The sequence below is a fragment of the Penicillium samsonianum genome (assembly GCF_028829775.1).
Source record: "Penicillium samsonianum strain IBT 33392 chromosome Unknown utg000005l_segment0_segment0, whole genome shotgun sequence".
Taxonomy (NCBI): Eukaryota; Fungi; Ascomycota; class Eurotiomycetes; order Eurotiales; family Aspergillaceae; genus Penicillium; species Penicillium samsonianum.
In genome coordinates this window covers 1492592-1510759 of record NW_026643263.1, presented here as the reverse complement: position 1 = coordinate 1510759, position 18168 = coordinate 1492592, and the positions used below count along the sequence as shown (strand labels likewise).

At 46.9% G+C, this 18168-nt stretch overlaps 8 protein-coding genes across 8 annotated transcripts; 4 read left to right on the top strand and 4 right to left on the bottom strand.

Moving 5' to 3' along the window:
* Positions 1 to 599: 599 nt before the first annotated feature.
* On the top strand, positions 600 to 1112 carry N7471_009487 (GFA family protein; the record flags this gene model as incomplete). The annotated part of the gene is made up of 2 exons (XM_057282206.1): positions 600 to 686; positions 753 to 1112. 2 exons carry the CDS (start codon positions 600 to 602, stop codon positions 1110 to 1112), a joined length of 447 nt encoding a protein of 148 aa, XP_057133089.1.
* A 508-nt stretch (positions 1113 to 1620) lies between these two features.
* On the bottom strand, positions 1621 to 2821 carry N7471_009486 (F-box domain protein; the record flags this gene model as incomplete). The annotated part of the gene is made up of 2 exons (XM_057282205.1): positions 1621 to 1653; positions 1799 to 2821. 2 exons carry the CDS (start codon positions 2819 to 2821, stop codon positions 1621 to 1623), a joined length of 1056 nt encoding a protein of 351 aa, XP_057133088.1.
* Positions 2822 to 5714: 2893 nt separating this feature from the next.
* Positions 5715 to 6284, top strand: N7471_009485 (uncharacterized protein; the record flags this gene model as incomplete). The annotated part of the gene is made up of 1 exon (XM_057282204.1): positions 5715 to 6284. One exon carries the CDS (start codon positions 5715 to 5717, stop codon positions 6282 to 6284), a length of 570 nt encoding a protein of 189 aa, XP_057133087.1.
* Positions 6285 to 6634: 350 nt separating this feature from the next.
* N7471_009484 (glycoside hydrolase family 32 protein) lies at positions 6635 to 8622 on the bottom strand. Its single transcript, XM_057282203.1, has 2 exons — positions 8040 to 8622; positions 6635 to 7974 (listed from the first exon to the last, which is right to left on the bottom strand). Exons 1-2 carry the CDS (start codon positions 8559 to 8561, stop codon positions 6754 to 6756), a joined length of 1743 nt encoding a protein of 580 aa, XP_057133086.1. The 5' UTR covers positions 8562 to 8622; the 3' UTR covers positions 6635 to 6753.
* Positions 8623 to 10099: 1477 nt separating this feature from the next.
* On the top strand, positions 10100 to 11957 carry N7471_009483 (sugar porter family MFS transporter). Its single transcript, XM_057282202.1, has 4 exons — positions 10100 to 10240; positions 10299 to 10624; positions 10679 to 11462; positions 11513 to 11957. Exons 1-4 carry the CDS (start codon positions 10143 to 10145, stop codon positions 11898 to 11900), a joined length of 1596 nt encoding a protein of 531 aa, XP_057133085.1. The 5' UTR covers positions 10100 to 10142; the 3' UTR covers positions 11901 to 11957.
* Positions 11958 to 12344: 387 nt separating this feature from the next.
* Positions 12345 to 13483, bottom strand: N7471_009482 (uncharacterized protein; the record flags this gene model as incomplete). The annotated part of the gene is made up of 5 exons (XM_057282201.1): positions 12345 to 12944; positions 13003 to 13070; positions 13126 to 13162; positions 13229 to 13248; positions 13300 to 13483. The coding sequence occupies 5 exons, from the start codon at positions 13481 to 13483 to the stop codon at positions 12345 to 12347; spliced, it is 909 nt and encodes a 302-aa protein (XP_057133084.1).
* A 2075-nt stretch (positions 13484 to 15558) lies between these two features.
* On the top strand, positions 15559 to 15938 carry N7471_009481 (uncharacterized protein; the record flags this gene model as incomplete). Its single annotated transcript, XM_057282200.1, has 2 exons — positions 15559 to 15748; positions 15826 to 15938. The coding sequence occupies 2 exons, from the start codon at positions 15559 to 15561 to the stop codon at positions 15936 to 15938; spliced, it is 303 nt and encodes a 100-aa protein (XP_057133083.1).
* Positions 15939 to 16853: 915 nt separating this feature from the next.
* On the bottom strand, positions 16854 to 18075 carry N7471_009480 (S-formylglutathione hydrolase; the record flags this gene model as incomplete). The annotated part of the gene is made up of 4 exons (XM_057282199.1): positions 16854 to 17039; positions 17148 to 17342; positions 17464 to 17684; positions 17820 to 18075. The coding sequence occupies 4 exons, from the start codon at positions 18073 to 18075 to the stop codon at positions 16854 to 16856; spliced, it is 858 nt and encodes a 285-aa protein (XP_057133082.1).
* Between the last annotated feature and the right edge of the window lie 93 nt (positions 18076 to 18168).

Below are 18168 nucleotides of genomic sequence, written 5' to 3'. Positions count from 1 at the left end.
TTATCGTCCTTTTCCTTTTTTTAATACTTCGATCTTATTTAAAGAGAAGAATCGTTTTGGGCTCGTCGAGCGCCCCCCTACGAGCCGGGGTCCGGGCCGAGCTCGAGAAGTTGGGCTTTACGGAAGTCTACCTTAAATAGTGTCCTCGGTATGGTCCTTTCCCAGTACTATAAGGAAGAAGATTTTTCTAGTTCCCTTTGGCCTTCTACTCGAAAATAATATGAACTACTAAAAAGACTACTAAAAACCTTGGAAGACATGACAAGGCCCCTTATGCGGCCGACTACTCTTGTAGTTTCTAATTCGAGAAGATAGAAGCTTTCTTCCTCAATTATTGAACTCTGCTTTGAATTGCCCTATATCTATTGGGATTACTCCGTACTGTACAATCTCTCTTACCCTTGGCGGTGTGCCAGTACATTATTAATCATTGGGATAAAAATAGCATCAGCTATCGTGCTAGTGCAATCGCCGGTGTGTCAAGAACCGTCCAGTAATCTGGCAAAACAATCCTATCTTGCCTTTCGACATTTACATTCAAGATTAAACTCTTCGAGAGATACACTGAAGTTCCGATAACCAATCCCACAAAATTCACAATGGCTCAGAATTGCTTGACCGGCGCTTGCCTCTGCAAGAACATAGTATACCAAATTACGTTGCCCACGTCAGAATCATTCCCCAAGGTACCTATTGCTTATCTCCAACTGCCCAATCGGAAAATCCTAATCGTTTATTGACAATGTTGCCAGGTGGTTATCTGCCACTGCACCAATTGCAAACGCTATACCGGCTCCAGCTTTTCCGCCAATATCATCGTGCCACAATCTAGTTTCGAGTACGTCAAGGGGTCGCCCAAGTTGTATTCGGATCGAAGCGATAAGGGCGGGCAGGTATTGCGCGAGTTCTGTCCTGATTGCGGTACGCCATTTACCTCACGATCAGGCGATGATCAAGAAGTCGTCGCGGTGAAGTCTGGGACACTCGATGAAGAACATCGACTGAATTGTGCGAAATTGGCAACGGAAATCTACTATCATCGGAAGGATAAATGGGTGGACGAAATGGGAAATGAGGACGTTCAGAGGATTAATGGTAGCATGGGCGGTTAGAGAGAAATTTAAATCTCTTGGGTACACATGTGAATTTCTCGGCCGCGAGATAGGGTGATTCCCCGAGGTGCGTATTCAGCACCGCATAGAGTCTCTTGGTTTCGTCGACGTAACGCTGGATACCCCAATCGGAATGGACGGGGGCGAAGCCGGTGAAGTGGTGAGCTTAGCCTATTTTTGGGGTTGTGATTAACTTCTTCTTCTTTTCGTTTCCTTTTTCGGAGAAGTGTGCGAGAGCAGGCAAGCAATATTATTATGGCATTCATGGACGACATACCTTGCATGGGACCTAATCCTCCCATCTGCCACATCAACCAACTCAACTGCTCCGTATACCCTGGGGTATCTGTAGGCGTGTAACTGATCTTACGCTCGGTATCATTATACAAAAAGAAACCCCCTCTGCGGGGTGGTGTCTACATGGATTTGAACCCTTGTCTAGCCCCCTCGTCAAGGACAGAGGTCGCACAAGCCACTCTTCTTGCCCAAGTGTGCTAATAGGTAATATTCACTGGGAGGCAGCCCTGAAGATGGTCACAAACTGTGGCATTTCTAGATAATGAACAACTGTAGCGAAAGTCTTTTCGTGCCTAAATTCTCTCTATGCTATAGATAGTCCAATCATCTTGCAATACTGGGTCAAGGTTACCTTGTGCTACACATTCGCTGGGGAATAAGTGACTTACATCGAACTTCCCCGAAATAGCTTTAATCTCTCGCTCAAGGACTAGTTCCGTTGAATTGCAGATCCCGTTACCCTCTGGTAGTCCTACCCAGCTAGTGGTGGTGGTGGTGGTGGTGGTGGTGGTCTTATTGAAAATGGGGCGTATTGCATGTATTCCAGCTTCGCCGTTAATCACCGTAAATCCTATCAGTTGCTCACCGTAAAGATTTATTGTCACGAATTCACCTGGTAGCCGATACCCAAAAATTGTGTTTGGCCTTTCCGGATCTGCATTCAGCAGGTCGAAACCAGTAATATAGGTCTCTGTCCCCTCGCGCAGGATGGACACAGCTAAGCCGGTGATAGAGCTTTCTAATAGAGCGACTTGAGAAAAGAAGGTATGCTTCGCCCGACAAGTGCGACATTTCCTCCAATCTTTCCCTTGTTTGCCATCTCTATCGCATCGAAGTCCAGTAGAAACCTCTTTCCAGCATAATTCACCAAGTAATCTCTGGCTGGAGATAATGTGCTCGTCCGAGGCTCTGATCATTGAATATCTTTCTCTTAGCCATCGGTTATTTCTCCACTGTCGCCGTGCCGCCCAGAGGTGCTCATGAGACCGATCAATCTTTGCTGTACAGCGGTATATGAGTCGCCAGTCCTTGCTATCATAGTTTCTGGGATCTGCTGCTCGACAGTTCAGAAACCCACGGTCTCCATTCGCTAAGAATCTTGACTTCCAGAATGATTGCATTCCAAAGACAACTACCATTGCTCGGGATGACTGTCGTAGACTTAGGAAGTCGACGGTAGAAAGGTAAGTTGCGATTTGAACCCGTGTCTCGATAGGGAAGATTCCAAAGCAGCCAGAGTGAAGCACAATACTATTCTCAGGACCAGAGCGATTTGCTGTATTGGGCGTCTTTGGGAATTGTTTCGCGGCTTCTCGAAGCCCCTTGACAATGGGTCGTTTTAAAGGGTAAAATCGTTGCTGCGTTTGGAGCTCGGGGCCATATCCCACTAGATCTGTTAAGTAAGTTGGCATCGATATTGTCATGTCCCCTTACTATCATAGTCTGGTCTTCCTGGAGGAGGAATGTCTCTACAGAGTTCAAAAAGCCTCTCCAAATCGATCTCCTCCCCTTCAAATTGCTGGATCAAGAGGAACCAGCAGATCTCATGGATTAAGAAAGCTGTGGGGGGCTTTTTCTTGTGCATGAAATACCAATGGTCAAGCTTTTTAGGATCACCGAATCCTTCTTCAATCGCCCAGTCAAACTCGGTTGCATAAACATCTGACAGCTGGGTTCCGCTTCGGGTCGAATATACTATGGCCGATGAGTCCGGTGTAAGAAGAGTTATTATATTATAGGGATCAAACTCACATACTTGGTACCTTGCCATCCAAGGAGGTTTATAGCAAATGGCTGATCCACAAGATATACAGTGATAAGAATAATCAGTCTCCATAACTAGGCTCATCTAGCTAGAAACTTATAAATTGAAAACTAGATACGAGAATCTGATATTAAAAAGATTTGGGGGCATATATCTATGGATATTCTAATGTGTAGAGGGATCATCATGACCTCAGTCTATATTCACGATAGCAGAAGAGGGTTAGAAACACATCTATCTATGGATGGATGATACGATTAGTCGGATTCCATAGGTGGTTCAGGCGCTCTTTAGACTCGACAAACCGGCCTGGTCATATGTTTTTGGTAGCCTATCCAGTAGGTAGTCTTTATATCTTAGATAGTCTTCTCAGTTTCCTCTCAGTTATCTTTTTAGGTGTCTTTTTATATGTATACGAAGGCGATAAAAAGTGTATACCACACAGTACCTTTCCATATATAACCAGGGATCCTTATATTTACCAGATATAGCAGCTTCTCCCTAGCATCAGATTTGCTTTATAATTCAAAATCCCCCCGGGCCAGGCCCATTGAAATCATCGACCTTTACATCCAAAAAGTCAAGCGTGGATATAAAGAAGATAAAACCGACCATCTGTGCACCCTGATTCTACGCTTTTATTTCCCGCTCCAGCAAAGCTATAGTATAGAGCGAGAAGCTTACGCCTCCGTTCCCTCGAAGTAACGTCGTGGTTACCAACATCCGTGAAAACTTTATGGCATCGTAGCAATTAGGCAGGAAGCCCGTTTCTTTATAATGCCCGCAGGATCTAATAAAGGGAATTTGGAGCCACGACTAACAGCTAGGCCCCGCTTCGGGTCGAATATACTATAGCCGATGAGTCCAGCGTAAGAAGAGTAATTATATTATATGGCTCAAACTCACATACTCGGTATCTTACCATCCAAGGAGGCCAAGGGCAAATAGCTGATCCACAAGGACTCCCCAAATCCTGATTATTTTCGTTCAAGTACTAAAAACAGTACAGTCGTGGGATACTACCCAGTTATAAGCGCAATACAAATCTGAGGATCTCACAATCATTATCCGTCTCATACGTTCGTGTTTCGCGCGAGCTATTATCACTCCCGGTAATCCAACGCCATAAGGGAAACCTAGACTAGAACAAGGAACACCTAAAATTTGTATGATAATCGGAGTCTCGAGACTCACAGAATCGGCACTTCTGATTCTACCTCTCTAATTAGAAATGTCTAGAAATATATGACTTAGGTGGTATTGTATGTTGAAAATTGCTCAAGTTTTGGCCCCTAGACCAGCGTAGACATTCAATCATAGTTTCAGGGACAATACCCAATCAGGCCTCATAAAGGCCAGGTCTATTTCCGAAAATCAAGCCGGAAGTTATTTCAGATACTTGTCTAGACCTCGATCGAAATTATATCAGTTTATATCTATAACGGACGGGTGGCGAGAATTTTATAATAGAACTTTACTAAAGCTTCAGCTAAGCTATATTGATTAGGTGCTATATTTAAGGGCAGTAACAACCTACTTTTCTACTTTTCTCACCCTACAGTATCAACAATCTATCGGCATACAAATTTATACAGCCCTATTTACCACCATAGCACCAATTATAATCAATAGAAACTATCTCGACCCAATAGATCAGGCTTTAGAGCTTAGAACTCAGCTACCTCATTTTACAGATGTTTCTAAATCAAGCTACCTATTAATATAGACAGCTAGCCCGCTTTCACGATCACAAAAGCAGACCTTAGCCGACTTGAATTTGAAATTCCTAGATGAAGTGTCTCAAAATACCTCTATATACATCCACAGCGACTTCAGTTAGGAGATTCTTCGATCGCTCCCGTTCGTTACCTAGACAAGCCCGTATTTATACGAGTTCAAAATTTCACCGCATCTATTAGCTCGATTAGACCAGCGACACTTAGCAATACCAACGTACACGTTACACGATATCACAATCACGTTTCACAAAAATATCGATACGTTTTCTCGTTCCGTCCAGACTACGATCGCCGCTACCACCTCTATTAAGCCTAACCGCTTCCTTATAGGAGAACAGACAATCCAGCTATTACTCGACAAAGAACATCTATTCGTCGTTAGAGCGTTAGACGAGGTCAGGAGCCTAGACGAGGTCAGGAGCCTAGATAAGGCGACCTTATCCCAGATCCATAACGAGGTCCCAGTCGCGATAGTGCATAACTATAGTGGACGTGACTTTTCACAGGTCGCTAAAAATGCCCACAGGCAAGAATCACCTAAAACCGAACCTTCCCACGACCCCGGCAACTCTCAAACCTTTGTCGAACCGTTCACCTTGGCATGGGCAGCTGCCGCAGTTGCTGCAGGCGTGCTATCGTGGCTCGGGTCCAAAGCCATGGACTCAATTTTCGTAGGGTGGGGTGATAAGTCAGTCACGCTGTCGGAAGAGTCAATACAGCAACTGGCAATGATCTTCGCGCAGACTATAGCCGCAGCGCAATTGCAAGAGGCGATGGACAAACTACGCAGCCTGCAGCTGAATGTATACCGAGTATAACAACGCGCCGTCCACGAGCTTGGACAGGCTATACAGAGCGACCAGTGACTCGCTCGACCTGCTCGCCACGCTCGCAAGGCTTCGCTGGCCTGGCCTGCAGGCGTACATTCTGGCAGGGACCCTACGGTGCGCCATCCTGCAGGAGCGCTTGGCGGTATTTAATGAGCCTGGCGAGTTGCTGAGTCTGCACGCACACATACAGCAGTGCTTCAAAGACTATACCCTAGCGTGGTACGACCTGCAAGACAGGTACAATGCGCTTTCGGGCCCGATATTTGGCATGGCCTTACCCTCGACAGCACCTCACGGTGGGATCGGGCCCATTGTGTATTATTTTGTTTTCAATCATCGAAGAATTGGCCCTTTCAAGACCGTGGAAAAGGCATCCGCCGCGCTTTCTAGTTCCCAGCAGTACTTTTATGACAAGGAGATACGTCCGCTGTGGGAGGAGTCCAAGAATACTACCTCAGCCTGGCAAGCTCTGAGAACGGAAGTTCGAATTCGGATTCAAGCCGCTGGACTACCAATGCCAGAAGTCAATGTTGACGTATGAATACCGGAGACATTGGTCGCAAACGGCGAATCAGATGCTGCAATTCAACGAGCAAGATGGAGACCAGAGGCTCGTGCTATCAGATGGTCTTAATTGGAAAGGCAGTTTGATTTCGCAAACCTTCCAATTCCCTGGAGCACCCATGAAGGAGGAGTAAAAAGCGGCAAGGCCTGAAACAACTCTCGCATTCGATACCACAGCACGTTATCCAAGGACTCGGGCAGATGTTGTCGATGGCGTCTATTTTATATAGGCATATGTAGATAGACGAAGGGCTCTATGATTTTATTTTTGATTAGCTAGCTCCAAGTACTTCTTGTGTACCCTTTAATAAAGAAAATACAAAGCAACGCTTTGAGATCTGTCAATTACAGTATCTATCAACGGTATAGGATCCTTCTAAGTCTCGAAAGGGTATACATCATGCTTTCTTGTTGACAAGTCACTATATTTGGGATAGCCAGCGATATCAGGCCCAAGTTGAGGCGATAGCGTAAATGCTGAGTTTGACGTTTTTAGTGGCTCCTCCAGTGGATACCAGGTGGGTGTGAATCGCGTCGCTGCTCGGGAAAATTTGAGCTGTGAGAGTAGTCTCCCCCTGGCCCCCGAAAACTTCAACGCTAGACCGATCGACGAAGATGGTCAGATTTATTTTGCCATTGACAGCCGATGCAAGGGGCCCGCGGTATATGCTCGCGAAAGTGTTGTCGAATGACACATCTCCAGACTTGGTGCGGTCAATGAAGACTTGCTTGTTGACGAAGTCATAACCGATAAGGGTCTGCTCAGTGGAGTCGGCGGAGGCCCGAATAGCGATGGCAAACTCCGAAGCCGTCGACGTAGCAGAGAAGCTCAAGTCGATCTTGATCGTGTCTCTATTGGTACCCACATAAACGGAGCCTTGGCGAACAGAATTGTAGGTGTGTGAATAAACTGGCTGCTTGCTGACGATAGAAGACCATGCTTCCTGGGGCTGCTGAACGAGAGTCGCCTTATCCCCGATAGTCTTAAGAGATAGATGTCGAGGAATAGACATGGCGCTCCGCCATGGGCTGGTGGGAATGTTCGGGCCATATTGCCAGTTGTTCATCCACGCGATCTGGGTGAAGGTGTCAGGGGAGAGGCCATTAAAGCCAGCCGAGGCATAGAAGTCTGGGCCCCAGTCCATCCAGTTGGCGGTCGCGCTTCCGGGATACACAGAATCGGCGTCGGGAGTGAAGGTGGTGCCATCGAACATACCCACGAAGTACTGGGTTCCAGAGCCCACTGTGCCGGGGGGCCCGCCGGGGTTGAGTCCGCTCACGATGACCCATTTTGTGGACTTCCCTCCATCAAGGGGCAACTTGAAAAGACTGGGGCACTCCCAAACTCCGCCTTGGGCGTTGTAAGGACCGAACTCACTCGCCAGCGTCCAGTCCTTTAGGTTGTCGGAAGTGTAAATGGCGAGCTTGTACAATGTGGCTAGAGAAGTGACGACAACCCACTTGTGAGACTCCTCGTGCCAGAAAACAAAGGGATCACGGAAGTTTTGGTACTGGTCTTCGTACGGGGATGGAGGGTTGTAGATGACCGGGTTGGCGGCATCGTACGTGGTCCAGGTTAGACCATCGTCAACACTGTAGGCGATGGACTGGGATTGCTGGTTCTCCCGGATGGTCTTTCCACTCGGCAGGGTCTGCGCAACGGGGTACTGTGGAAAGGGAGTGAGTTATATATTTCCACCACGGGTATCTATTTGCTGGTGGGTGAGCTTACGGCAGAAGTGTACATGGCGACCATGGGGGGCTTCCCGTCCTTCCCAAAGCCACTGGTGTTGTTCACATCAACGACCGCACTTCCGCTGAAGTACATCTCGGTGACTTCGCCGCCATATCCCCGGGCAAGAAGGGCGATGGGCTTCTCCTCCCAGTGGGTCAAATCGTTACTGGTGGCATGGCCCCAGGACATGTTCCCCCACTGGATACCGCCAGGGTTATACTGGTAGAACAGATGGTATATCCCATTATGATACAAGAGACCATTGGGGTCATTCATCCAATGCTCCTGGGGCGAGAAATGGTATTGGCCACGGTAGGGCTGGTCGTAGTTGAAGGCGTTTGCCATGCCGGCAATGCCTGCTAAAAGACCCGCCGCAAGGGCCTTCGTGAGATGAACCATTGTGAAGGGATGAGTATTTGCCGCTGTGGAAGAATAATGTTTGTGACGTGGTGGCACGACACGGCCATATATATATGTGAGCCAGTTGCCCTGAGTCCTCCGGCAATGGCCCAAGTGCATCTGGATATTCTACCAGCACATAATACTCTCTATTCATTCTCCATTTAGAGGACGTGCTCCATAGACGGTAGGCTTCGACAGTAGGTGAATTTAGCGGCACCTACATCGTAGCACCGGTGAGTTTCTTCGGAGAAACTCAAACTCTCACCCCGCAAATCGACCAACGGCGGCATGATATGCATGGGGCCAAATGAACTAGTAATTGGGGCGTTCGGGGCGTTCTTGGGACTTCTTAGAGCCATGTGGGTTCGTGTCTCGAGAAAAGGCACTACTCTAAGAAAAGATCTAATTTTCGCGTTGGCTCGGCATCCTGTAGCACACTAATTACTCTGCCACAAGAATGCTTCGACCACTCAAAGGGGCTGAGAAATACCAGGCTATAACTTTGTATACTGGTGTGTCTCCCCATGGGGTCAAAACGTCTGGGCGTTTCTCGGCCCACATGATAACTCCATTGTCGCCGAGGTGCCTGGTTCTTTTTGCTGGAACTGCTGCTAATTCGCCGAGCGTGGAGAAACTTCGGGCTATCTTCGGGTGGTGTGTCCATTCGGAGAGATGAGAGATATCCCGCGTTCGGTGTAAGGCCAAATGTTGACGCTACCCCGTGGGGAACCCGGTGGATCTGCGTCTCGGCTTCTTCGGACTTCTCGGGATACTCGAAATTCTGGATTATCTAGAACTGTGTAAGGACCTTATGTAGAATTGACAGAAATCAGGGATCTGGCAATGTTCCACTTATATCTTCTTTAAAATGAACTGACAATTTGGGTATGCTAACAAAGAATAATATGCACTTTTGGAGGGAATCCACGGTCCCATGATGTTGGCAAACTATAAAATTCGCGTAATAAACCTCTTTTCTGACATGCATAATTAGCATACGGAGTAGAGTTGCTTATTCTAATCCTTTCTTCTTCTATGGTGCCTGCACTACACGGGTTGTTTACAAAATAACCGGGAACTAGTGTGGTTCCAGGTACTGTATGTCCAGAGGGGAATATGCTTTCGACTCCAACTGTATCCAGGTTATCCAGGTTTCGCTCAGAGATCTTCTGCCAGACCGAAAGATCATGTAGATAACCCCGGTCTCGTGTTTGACCCACACAGCCCGCGGATGAGAGATGGCCGAGGCCGATGATTTGAGCCCGCATCTCCGCTTTCTACACTCATGATGACCTCGGGAGTATGCAAAACAGGGAGGTCGCCCTCGGAAGTGGCTGATCCGACCTGCCAGCTCTTTAGGAAAACTTCCAACACGCCGATTGAAGCTGATTGGCTAAATAGGCAATTTGAAAGTGTACGTCGGCGAAACCCCGCAGATATTAAGCATTACGGAGGGCTCAGACGGTTTAGTTTGTCGGCTTTAGTGCCTCAAATTCGTCCCGAAAACTTTCTTTGCTGCTCAGACCCCCAAAGCAACAGAATGTGGCAATCTATTAAACTTCGAGACGTGCAATCGAACAATCATTGGTCTCCTAATTCACAAAGGTATAAGATACAACATTTGGCCTCCCCCAGAAGGCGCTACTGAATGATATTTACGTCTTACACACCTCTGATCTACTCTACTCTACCAACACTATGGGGGTTTGGCTAAAGAAACCCGAGGATGTACCCGGAGCATCATGGCCAGCCATTGCTATCTCCAGCTTCGTCGCCTTCGGAGGTATCTTGTTTGGGTAGGCTCATCATTCCCACAGGATGAATTTTGGATGTACCTAACTTCTCCCTCACAAGATATGATACAGGCACCATCAGTGGCATCATTGCTATGCCGTACTGGCAAGATAGTTTTTCAACCGGCTATAGAGATGCCACCGGACACCTCAACATTACTTCTAGCCAGTCGTCTGCTATTGTCTCCATTCTATCGGCCGGAACCTTCTTTGGTGCTCTCTGTGCGGCTCCCCTGGGAGACTCCATCGGTCGTCGATGGGGCTTGATCGCCTCCAGCTGGGTATTCAACTTCGGCGTGATTTTACAAACAGCTGCTACTTCCATTCCGCTATTCCTTGCGGGTAGATTCTTTGCTGGATTTGGTGTGGGCTTGATTTCCGCGCTGAGTACATACCCCACATTTGTTAGGTCATGATCTTTCTCACTAATTAGTATATCAGTTCCTCTATACCAGTCTGAAACGGCACCAAAGTGGATTCGTGGATTCATCGTTGGTTCTTACCAGCTAGCCATCACCATTGGTCTACTGTTGGCCTCAGTGGTCAACAATTCAACTCACAGTCGGAATGACACCGGTTCTTACCGCATCCCAATCGCTGTCCAGTTTGCATGGGCTATCGTGCTGATAATTGGAATGCTTGTCCTACCCGAGACCCCCCGGTACCTTATCAAAAAGGACAACCATGAGAGAGCCACTAAGAACCTTGCGAAGCTTCGACGTCTACCTGAAGATCATATCGCGGTCAAAGAAGAGATTGCTGAGATTCAAGCAAATCACGATTATGAAATGAGCCTAGGCGAGCCCAGTTATCTCGAATGCTTCCAAGGTAATTTGGGAAAGCGGCTATTGACTGGTTGCGGTCTTCAAGCCCTACAACAGTTGACCGGCATCAACTTTATCTTTTATTATGGCACGCAGTTCTTCAAAAACTCCGGATTCAAGAACGAGTTCATCATCAGCCTTATCACAAACTGTGTCAACGTGGTTTCTACCATTCCCGGTCTTTACGCTATTGATAAGTGGGGTCGCCGACCCGTTCTCCTACTGGGTGCCATCGGCATGTGTATCTCTCAGCTTCTGGTCGCTGTCCTGGGAACGACGACCACTGGCCAGGACGCCGCTGGCAACGTTATTGTGCACAACGCAGCGGCGCAGAAAGCTGCGATAGCGTTCATCTGCATCTTCATCTTCTTCTTCGCTGCATCCTGGGGACCTATTGCTTGGTAAGTCATCACCGGTTCTTTGACCTCTAAGATATCTAATATGAGAGTAGGGTTGTTACTGGTGAAATTTTCCCTTTGAAGATTCGTGCTAAGAGTCTATCCATAACCACCGCCACTAATTGGCTGCTCAACTGGGCCATCGCTTACTCTACCCCGTACCTGGTGAATTATGGCTCGGGCAATGCCAATCTGCAGTCGAAGATCTTCTTCATCTGGTTCGGATGCTGCTTCCTTTGCATTGCTTTCGTTTACTTCATGATCTACGAGACCAAGGGACTGTCTTTAGAGCAAGTGGATGAGCTGTACTCTGAAGTCAGCAACGCGCGGAAATCAGTTGGCTGGAAGCCAACTGTCACCTTCACGCAGATTGTGAACCAAAAGCGAGGATCGGTCAGCCAGAGCCACCATGATGAGCATGTCGCGGAAGAGAAAGCTTAGGCCGCACGACCGCACCGTTGGAACTGTCAGATGGATCTTTGTAAAACAAGATACATGAAGTCGTGAATTGGAGAAAATGCCAGATCATGAATGTAGCGACGTTGGCACGCAGGTTCAAATGCACAAAAGGATCCGTGGTTCATGGCGGCGACGGATGAAGAGGTACTCGTGGCTACTCAGGGCTGGCTGACCGAGCTACGTACATCGACTGAATATTTTGAACTCGAGAACATCGTTAAGATTTCCTTGTGTGGCTTTTACTTTTCGATTTGATTAAGAATTCATTGAATATCTATTGTCTGTTCCACCGAGTCAATTATCGGTAGCATTACATCCAAAATTGGCCATAGTCTAGAGGCAATTTCAGAGAAAACTCAGGGGTTAGATTTACAAGTAGCCAAATATTGAAGAAAATTCGAGTGTAGATTTGCAGACACCCGAGGGTCACGTTCCACCCTCCCTGTCTCCTAGGGAGGAAAGAGAGCAGCGCTGGCAGCGCTGGTTGACAAGGAAGTAAATACTTGGAACGCAGGCACCGATAATCCCAACTGCAATTTCCGCACAGGTAACAAGATCAGTGCGCGTGGTTGTCCATGTCCTATCAACTGAGTCTTGATATATAATCACCCATACCAGCCGGACAATGGTCACAATACACACTAGACCACCTGCCGCCAGAAGAAAAATAACTCTCAGCTTTTTCATAAGGGAGAGGTGGAGCAATGAAATCAGTGTTATCGGCAGAGCGATGATAACCAAATCAGTGACAACACTGAAAGTGGTGTCGGCAAGGAAGACCAGCAGCACATTGAGACACGTCCCATTAGTAGCTTCGGGACCGAGCCAATAGGTATCAATAGGATTGCAAATGCGGATTTTCACAACAAATGTTGAGACAGTATATGCCACTAGTACCGCACTGAACATGTGTATAAAAGCAACCCATCTTCGATATGCTGCGAATAATCGTGCGATCATAAATAGAATCGACAATTTGACCGTCAAAATAACTGGGCCGTATAGGATATTTATTATATAATTGGTCTTTGCACAAGAATGTAAGTAAACGCAAATTGTCTGCATATTTAGGTATTTCACCTACCTTAAAAAAAAGAAACGTGTTATCCTTCGGGATATCCCATTGATGGTATCCCCCACCTCCAGATGCGGCTGAAGAAACAAAGGTCAATTTTCATTATACAAAGAAATATGTTCGGAAACGTACACACTAGATGAAGTGAGAACCAGATCGTTGCTAGGATCTGAAGTATTGCAGTCAGCATGATAACTTCAATAATCCACTACTTATATGAGTCAAGTCCTCGTACCCAAGATATTACACACATCCCTCATCCAATTAGCATAGATAAAATGTCACGCAGTCCGGGTAGGTGCTTACAGTCCTCAACATAAAACAAATGCTGTACGAATAGCTTGGTATACAGCCTCGTTATAACAACGCATGTGACAACAGGGATGCAAATACATTGTGTCACGATCAACCAGAAGTGAAGGCCCCCTGATGGATTACTGAAATCCGGTATAACACCTGGCGGTGGCGGAGCAGCTGGCTCTTGCGACATGAGAATAGTCGAGATATCATGTTGCCCCGAAAGTTAATGGAAGGGAAGGATTTTCCCAAAACAATTGTTTAACATTCGGCCTAGAGGAGCGCTAGAGGCAGACTGCTTTTAGGGTAAGGCAGGACAGTGAAAAGGGAGGGTCGGATTCTGGCAATGCAATTGGCGATTGCAATTCACCCAATCTGCATACACCACTAAATCCACCTCTCGATTCATCAATTCTCGGAAGCGAGGAAACCGAGATACTTCTAGAGTGGATTCGATCACTAGAAACCGGTGGAATATAAGAAGAAACTGATGAAAATTGACGGAATGGATTAGCACGAAGAAATGAGGAACTCCTCCGGTCACATGACGGAGAAATAAGGTGATTATATCACCTGCCTTCAGACAAGCATAATACGTCATCAAAAGGTCACCAATAAATGCGTATCTAAAAGAGAAGACTAATAACATAGTGGCATCAAGCCAGCAGCTTCGGCTATCGAGGTGGTTAATTCACCACTGCTTAGCATGTCGAATGAACTGGAGCGAAAGTACATTTGGCTATATTGGAAGACATGGTTTGTAACCGTTAGGGACGCCATGAGTTGGACGGGGTACTGTAATGAGAAGCTTGCCACTTTGTTACATTCTTGACCCCTACATCATGGTTTTCCACGTACCTGACCTACATTGCTTCTTCAGTGACCAATCCAATTCCTCGAATTACCCTCATGTCAACATCCACTGTGCGGGCAATTGTACCATTGAGCCCCACCTGAGTAAACACCTTTGGAGTAAGCTTCCCCAAGAATCGGGGGTTTTTTTTAGCATAGTTGTTTTCAGTAACCATCAGAGAATTATAGGGTCTACTAAGAAATTATGGCCGCCGCCCATATGGAGCTTGATCGAAGATGGGACTCGGGATGGGTGTTTAAAATGGTGGAAAATGAACACATCTGAGTTTCCGCTTATGGCGTTGGCTGTTCGTGACTATTTGCCTGTTCCATCCGCTGAGGTCGGAGTTGAGCGGGTGTTTAGCGATGCCAGGGATCTTCTGGGCCTTTGGAGGCATCGCATGAACGCGGAGACCATGCGCAGGCTTATGTTGCTGAAGGGGCATTATGATAAAGAATCATGGGATTTATGGGACAAAGAGGCTTCACTTGCTGTTGCGAGACAATTTATGGCTCCTCCTTTCATTGGTGGCTTAGTTCATACAATAATATGTCTGACCATCTGCAGACAGCTCATTTTGTCTCGATATCTTGGTAGCTTAGATGGGTGAAATACCTGTTGTCCCACATACCCAAGGGGTGCGTATTTGCATTACACACACGCTGTGATAAGTCAGCAATATGAATATGAATAACCCTTGTATTCATATTCGCAATTATTCATGAATATTCATATACACCGCATTTGACCCGATAGTATGTAACTATGTATTCCTACGTGTGCCAGTGACGTAATGACGTAATGGCGTATTTTGTTTCCATGGCTTTGAAAGTCATGGAATATAGTGAATATGGGTATTGTCCAGCCAACCCAAAAAAAAGAGCAGAAATCACAAGCCTGCCAAAAACTAGTCTACAGTCAACAGATACAAGACGTAGCGAGAGGAAGCAAAAGAGAGAGGCTTCCCTCGCGTTCAGGGAAACCCAGATCATATCTCCACTCATCCTGCATGCTTCATGTATATCCCTGACAGAGATCCCGAATCCCATAGCATTCCTGGGAAGAGCGCATGGCTATATGCTTTCGGAGACGTCAGACCCGGGCGTCCTGGACCAACTTGCGTGTCTTCCACGATGTTCGCCACATATTATGTTCATCCTGCTGCTCCCAAAGTGATCGATAATATACTGGTCGTAGTGGCGATCCTCTTATTCATCTGTACCATATGGGATAAGAGGGGTTAGCACGAGAACATAGTACCAATCGGGCCATGTGATGTCATTCACCTTGTTTTGAGTCTAATATATATAGAGGGCTTTCGAGCAAAAGGTATTGTCGAAGTTAGTTTTCCGAGAACATCACCAAATATACTCGAAACACTTCAGTCGATTTATTGGAAACATATTTGTTCCACCATGTCGAACTTACTCCGCAGAGCGTCCGACGCGTTACACCATCGCCAGCGTCAAGACTCAAGCGACTCAACCGACGCACCCAAGTCCCCCGACGCAGCAAAGCCTCCCAAGGAAGAGCCACTCAATCAAAAGTCCCAGTCTGCTCCGACTGACTCTCACGACAAGGATACTTTTGCTGGTACAGCAACTGGTACGATCTCACTTTCCCTCGTCTGGGTTTCTTTTTGGATTTCTCCGTTTGGTATATACTAACAAGGTCTCATACAGATGATGCTGCCCAACCGAAGCAACGTCGCCATTGGGACTGGGTACCCCACCGAGGAAACAAACCCGAGACAAAGGAGCAACCTAGCCAGGAGCAAAGAGATAATACCAACTAGGTTGTTGGGTCGGAAAAATATAATCGTTTGGTAGTCTTTCCAGTGGGTGGTCTTTTCATGTCAGACTTTCTTCTCAGATTGCTCTCAGATTGCTCTCAGATTCCTCTCAGGTGTCTTTTTAGGTGTCTTTTTATGTATACGAAGTTATTAAAAAGTGCAAACCGCACAGAGCACCTTTCTATGTATAACAAGGAATACTTCTGCTTACCAGATGTGGCAGCATCTTCCTACCTAGGGTACCTATGTAGCATCAGCTTTGCTTTGTCATTCAAAACCCCAGGCCCATTGAAATCACCGATCTTTACATCCAAAAAGTCAAGCGTGCATGTAATCTTCCACTCCGTCAAAGCTATGGTCTAGAGCGAGAAGCATACACCTCTTAAACCCTCCATCGATATTATCTCGAAGCAACATCGTGGTTACCAACATCCGTGAAAGCTTTATGGCATCGTAGCCATTGGGCAGGAAACCCGTCTCTTTACAATGCCGGCAGGATCTGATGAAGGGACTTTGGAGCCACAACTGAGGCGTTGTCGGTGAAGCATGATGCCGCCAGAATCCATCAGATCTTGGTGAGAATGAGGACGCTCATACTACAAGATGTGTAGTGAACACGGAGGATTTTGCCATGCCATGTCAATTACAGAGCTTATCATACGATGCAATCAAAAACGAACCCCTTTCCTTTTTATTTTATAAAGACTCATGGCATTTGCACGCCAATTAGATTCGATCAGAACTAGGACATGCCTTGTCATTCAATATCCAAGACCCATTTAAATCATCGACCTAACAGCCTGGCGCTCACTTGAGCTAAGAAAAAGAACCAATCAGATCCAGTTTACAAAGGATATACGCAAGGTAAGAAGTAAAACATCGTAGTTTTGAGATTAGGAGTTAAGAAGAGAGCACACACTATGCAAAGAGATACTTGGCCGCATGCTCGACATGGTCATCCGCAAAGGTAGCCATGGTATAATAGGAATGGTCATAGTCAGGCTGGTAGCGAATATTCAAGCCGGCGATGCCGGCGTCACGGGCTGCGGCTTCGAAGTTCTCTGGTAGGAGTTGGCCTTGTTTGTAGAAGTTGTCGCCGGTGCCCTGGATATGGATTAGACGTTGTATGAGGTATAGAATGGATGGAAGAGAGTGGAAGAAACAGAATACAGCAAAGAAAGGAGAAGAAGAATCAAATAAAACACAACTCACCACATCAATCAGAATATCCAGCGGACCCCCACTCCACTTCTTAATCAACTCAGTAGCATCGTGCTCCTTCCACTTATCCTGCTGATCATCGCCGAAGTAGCCCTCGAACGCCTTCTGGCCCCAGGGACAGTTGATCGGGTTCGTGATCGGCGCGAACGCAGAGACGGACTTGTACTTGCCTGGGTTGCGGAGGAACTGATTGATTTGTTAGATAAATGTCACCCCAACAAGATATGTATTGTTTTTCTAGTTCCTGTCCCATATAGCGAACATGCCATAGCGAACACCTGAATATAACAGACAGTGTATAACTTACCAAAGTGAGAGCACCGTGCCCACCCATACTGTGGCCGGTGATACTAACACGACTGGCATCCAACTGCGGGAACGCAGCAAAGACGGTCTGTGGCAGCTCGTCGGTGACATAGCTGTACATGTTATAGCCGGCGTTGTAGGGGGCTTTAGTGGCGTCGACGTAGAAGCCGGCGCCGGAGCCGAAGTCGTATGCGTCGTCCTCGCCTTGGATGTTGAGGCCGCCTAGAAGATGGGTATGTTAATTATGTTGGTTGGTTGGTTGTTTGTTTGCTTGTTTATTTTACTTTGCAACGGGTCACTTGGGTTGATGGAAATATGTAGCCAATTGATGCAATAAAAGATAAGGTAGACACATACGTGGGCTGGTATCAGGATACAGCACGGCAATTCCCTTCTTGCTGGCATTGTGCTGGAAAAAGCCCTTCTCGGAGCAGTTCTCGGCGGTGCAAGTCAGACCGGAGAGGTAGATCAGTACGGGGACTTTCTGTGTCTGGGCCTGCGGGGGCAAGAAGAGGTTGAATTTCATCTCGCATTTTGTGGTTGTGGCGGCATGGCTGAGCTTTAGGAGCTTGCCGCCGAAGGAGGCGATGGTTGCGTTTGTGGTGACGGACATTTTGAGAATATAGTTATCTTCTAATGTTAGAGGAAGAGAAGAAAACAGGAAGCTAAGAACGGGGAGACGTTGACGTTTTTATGGTGGGGGGAG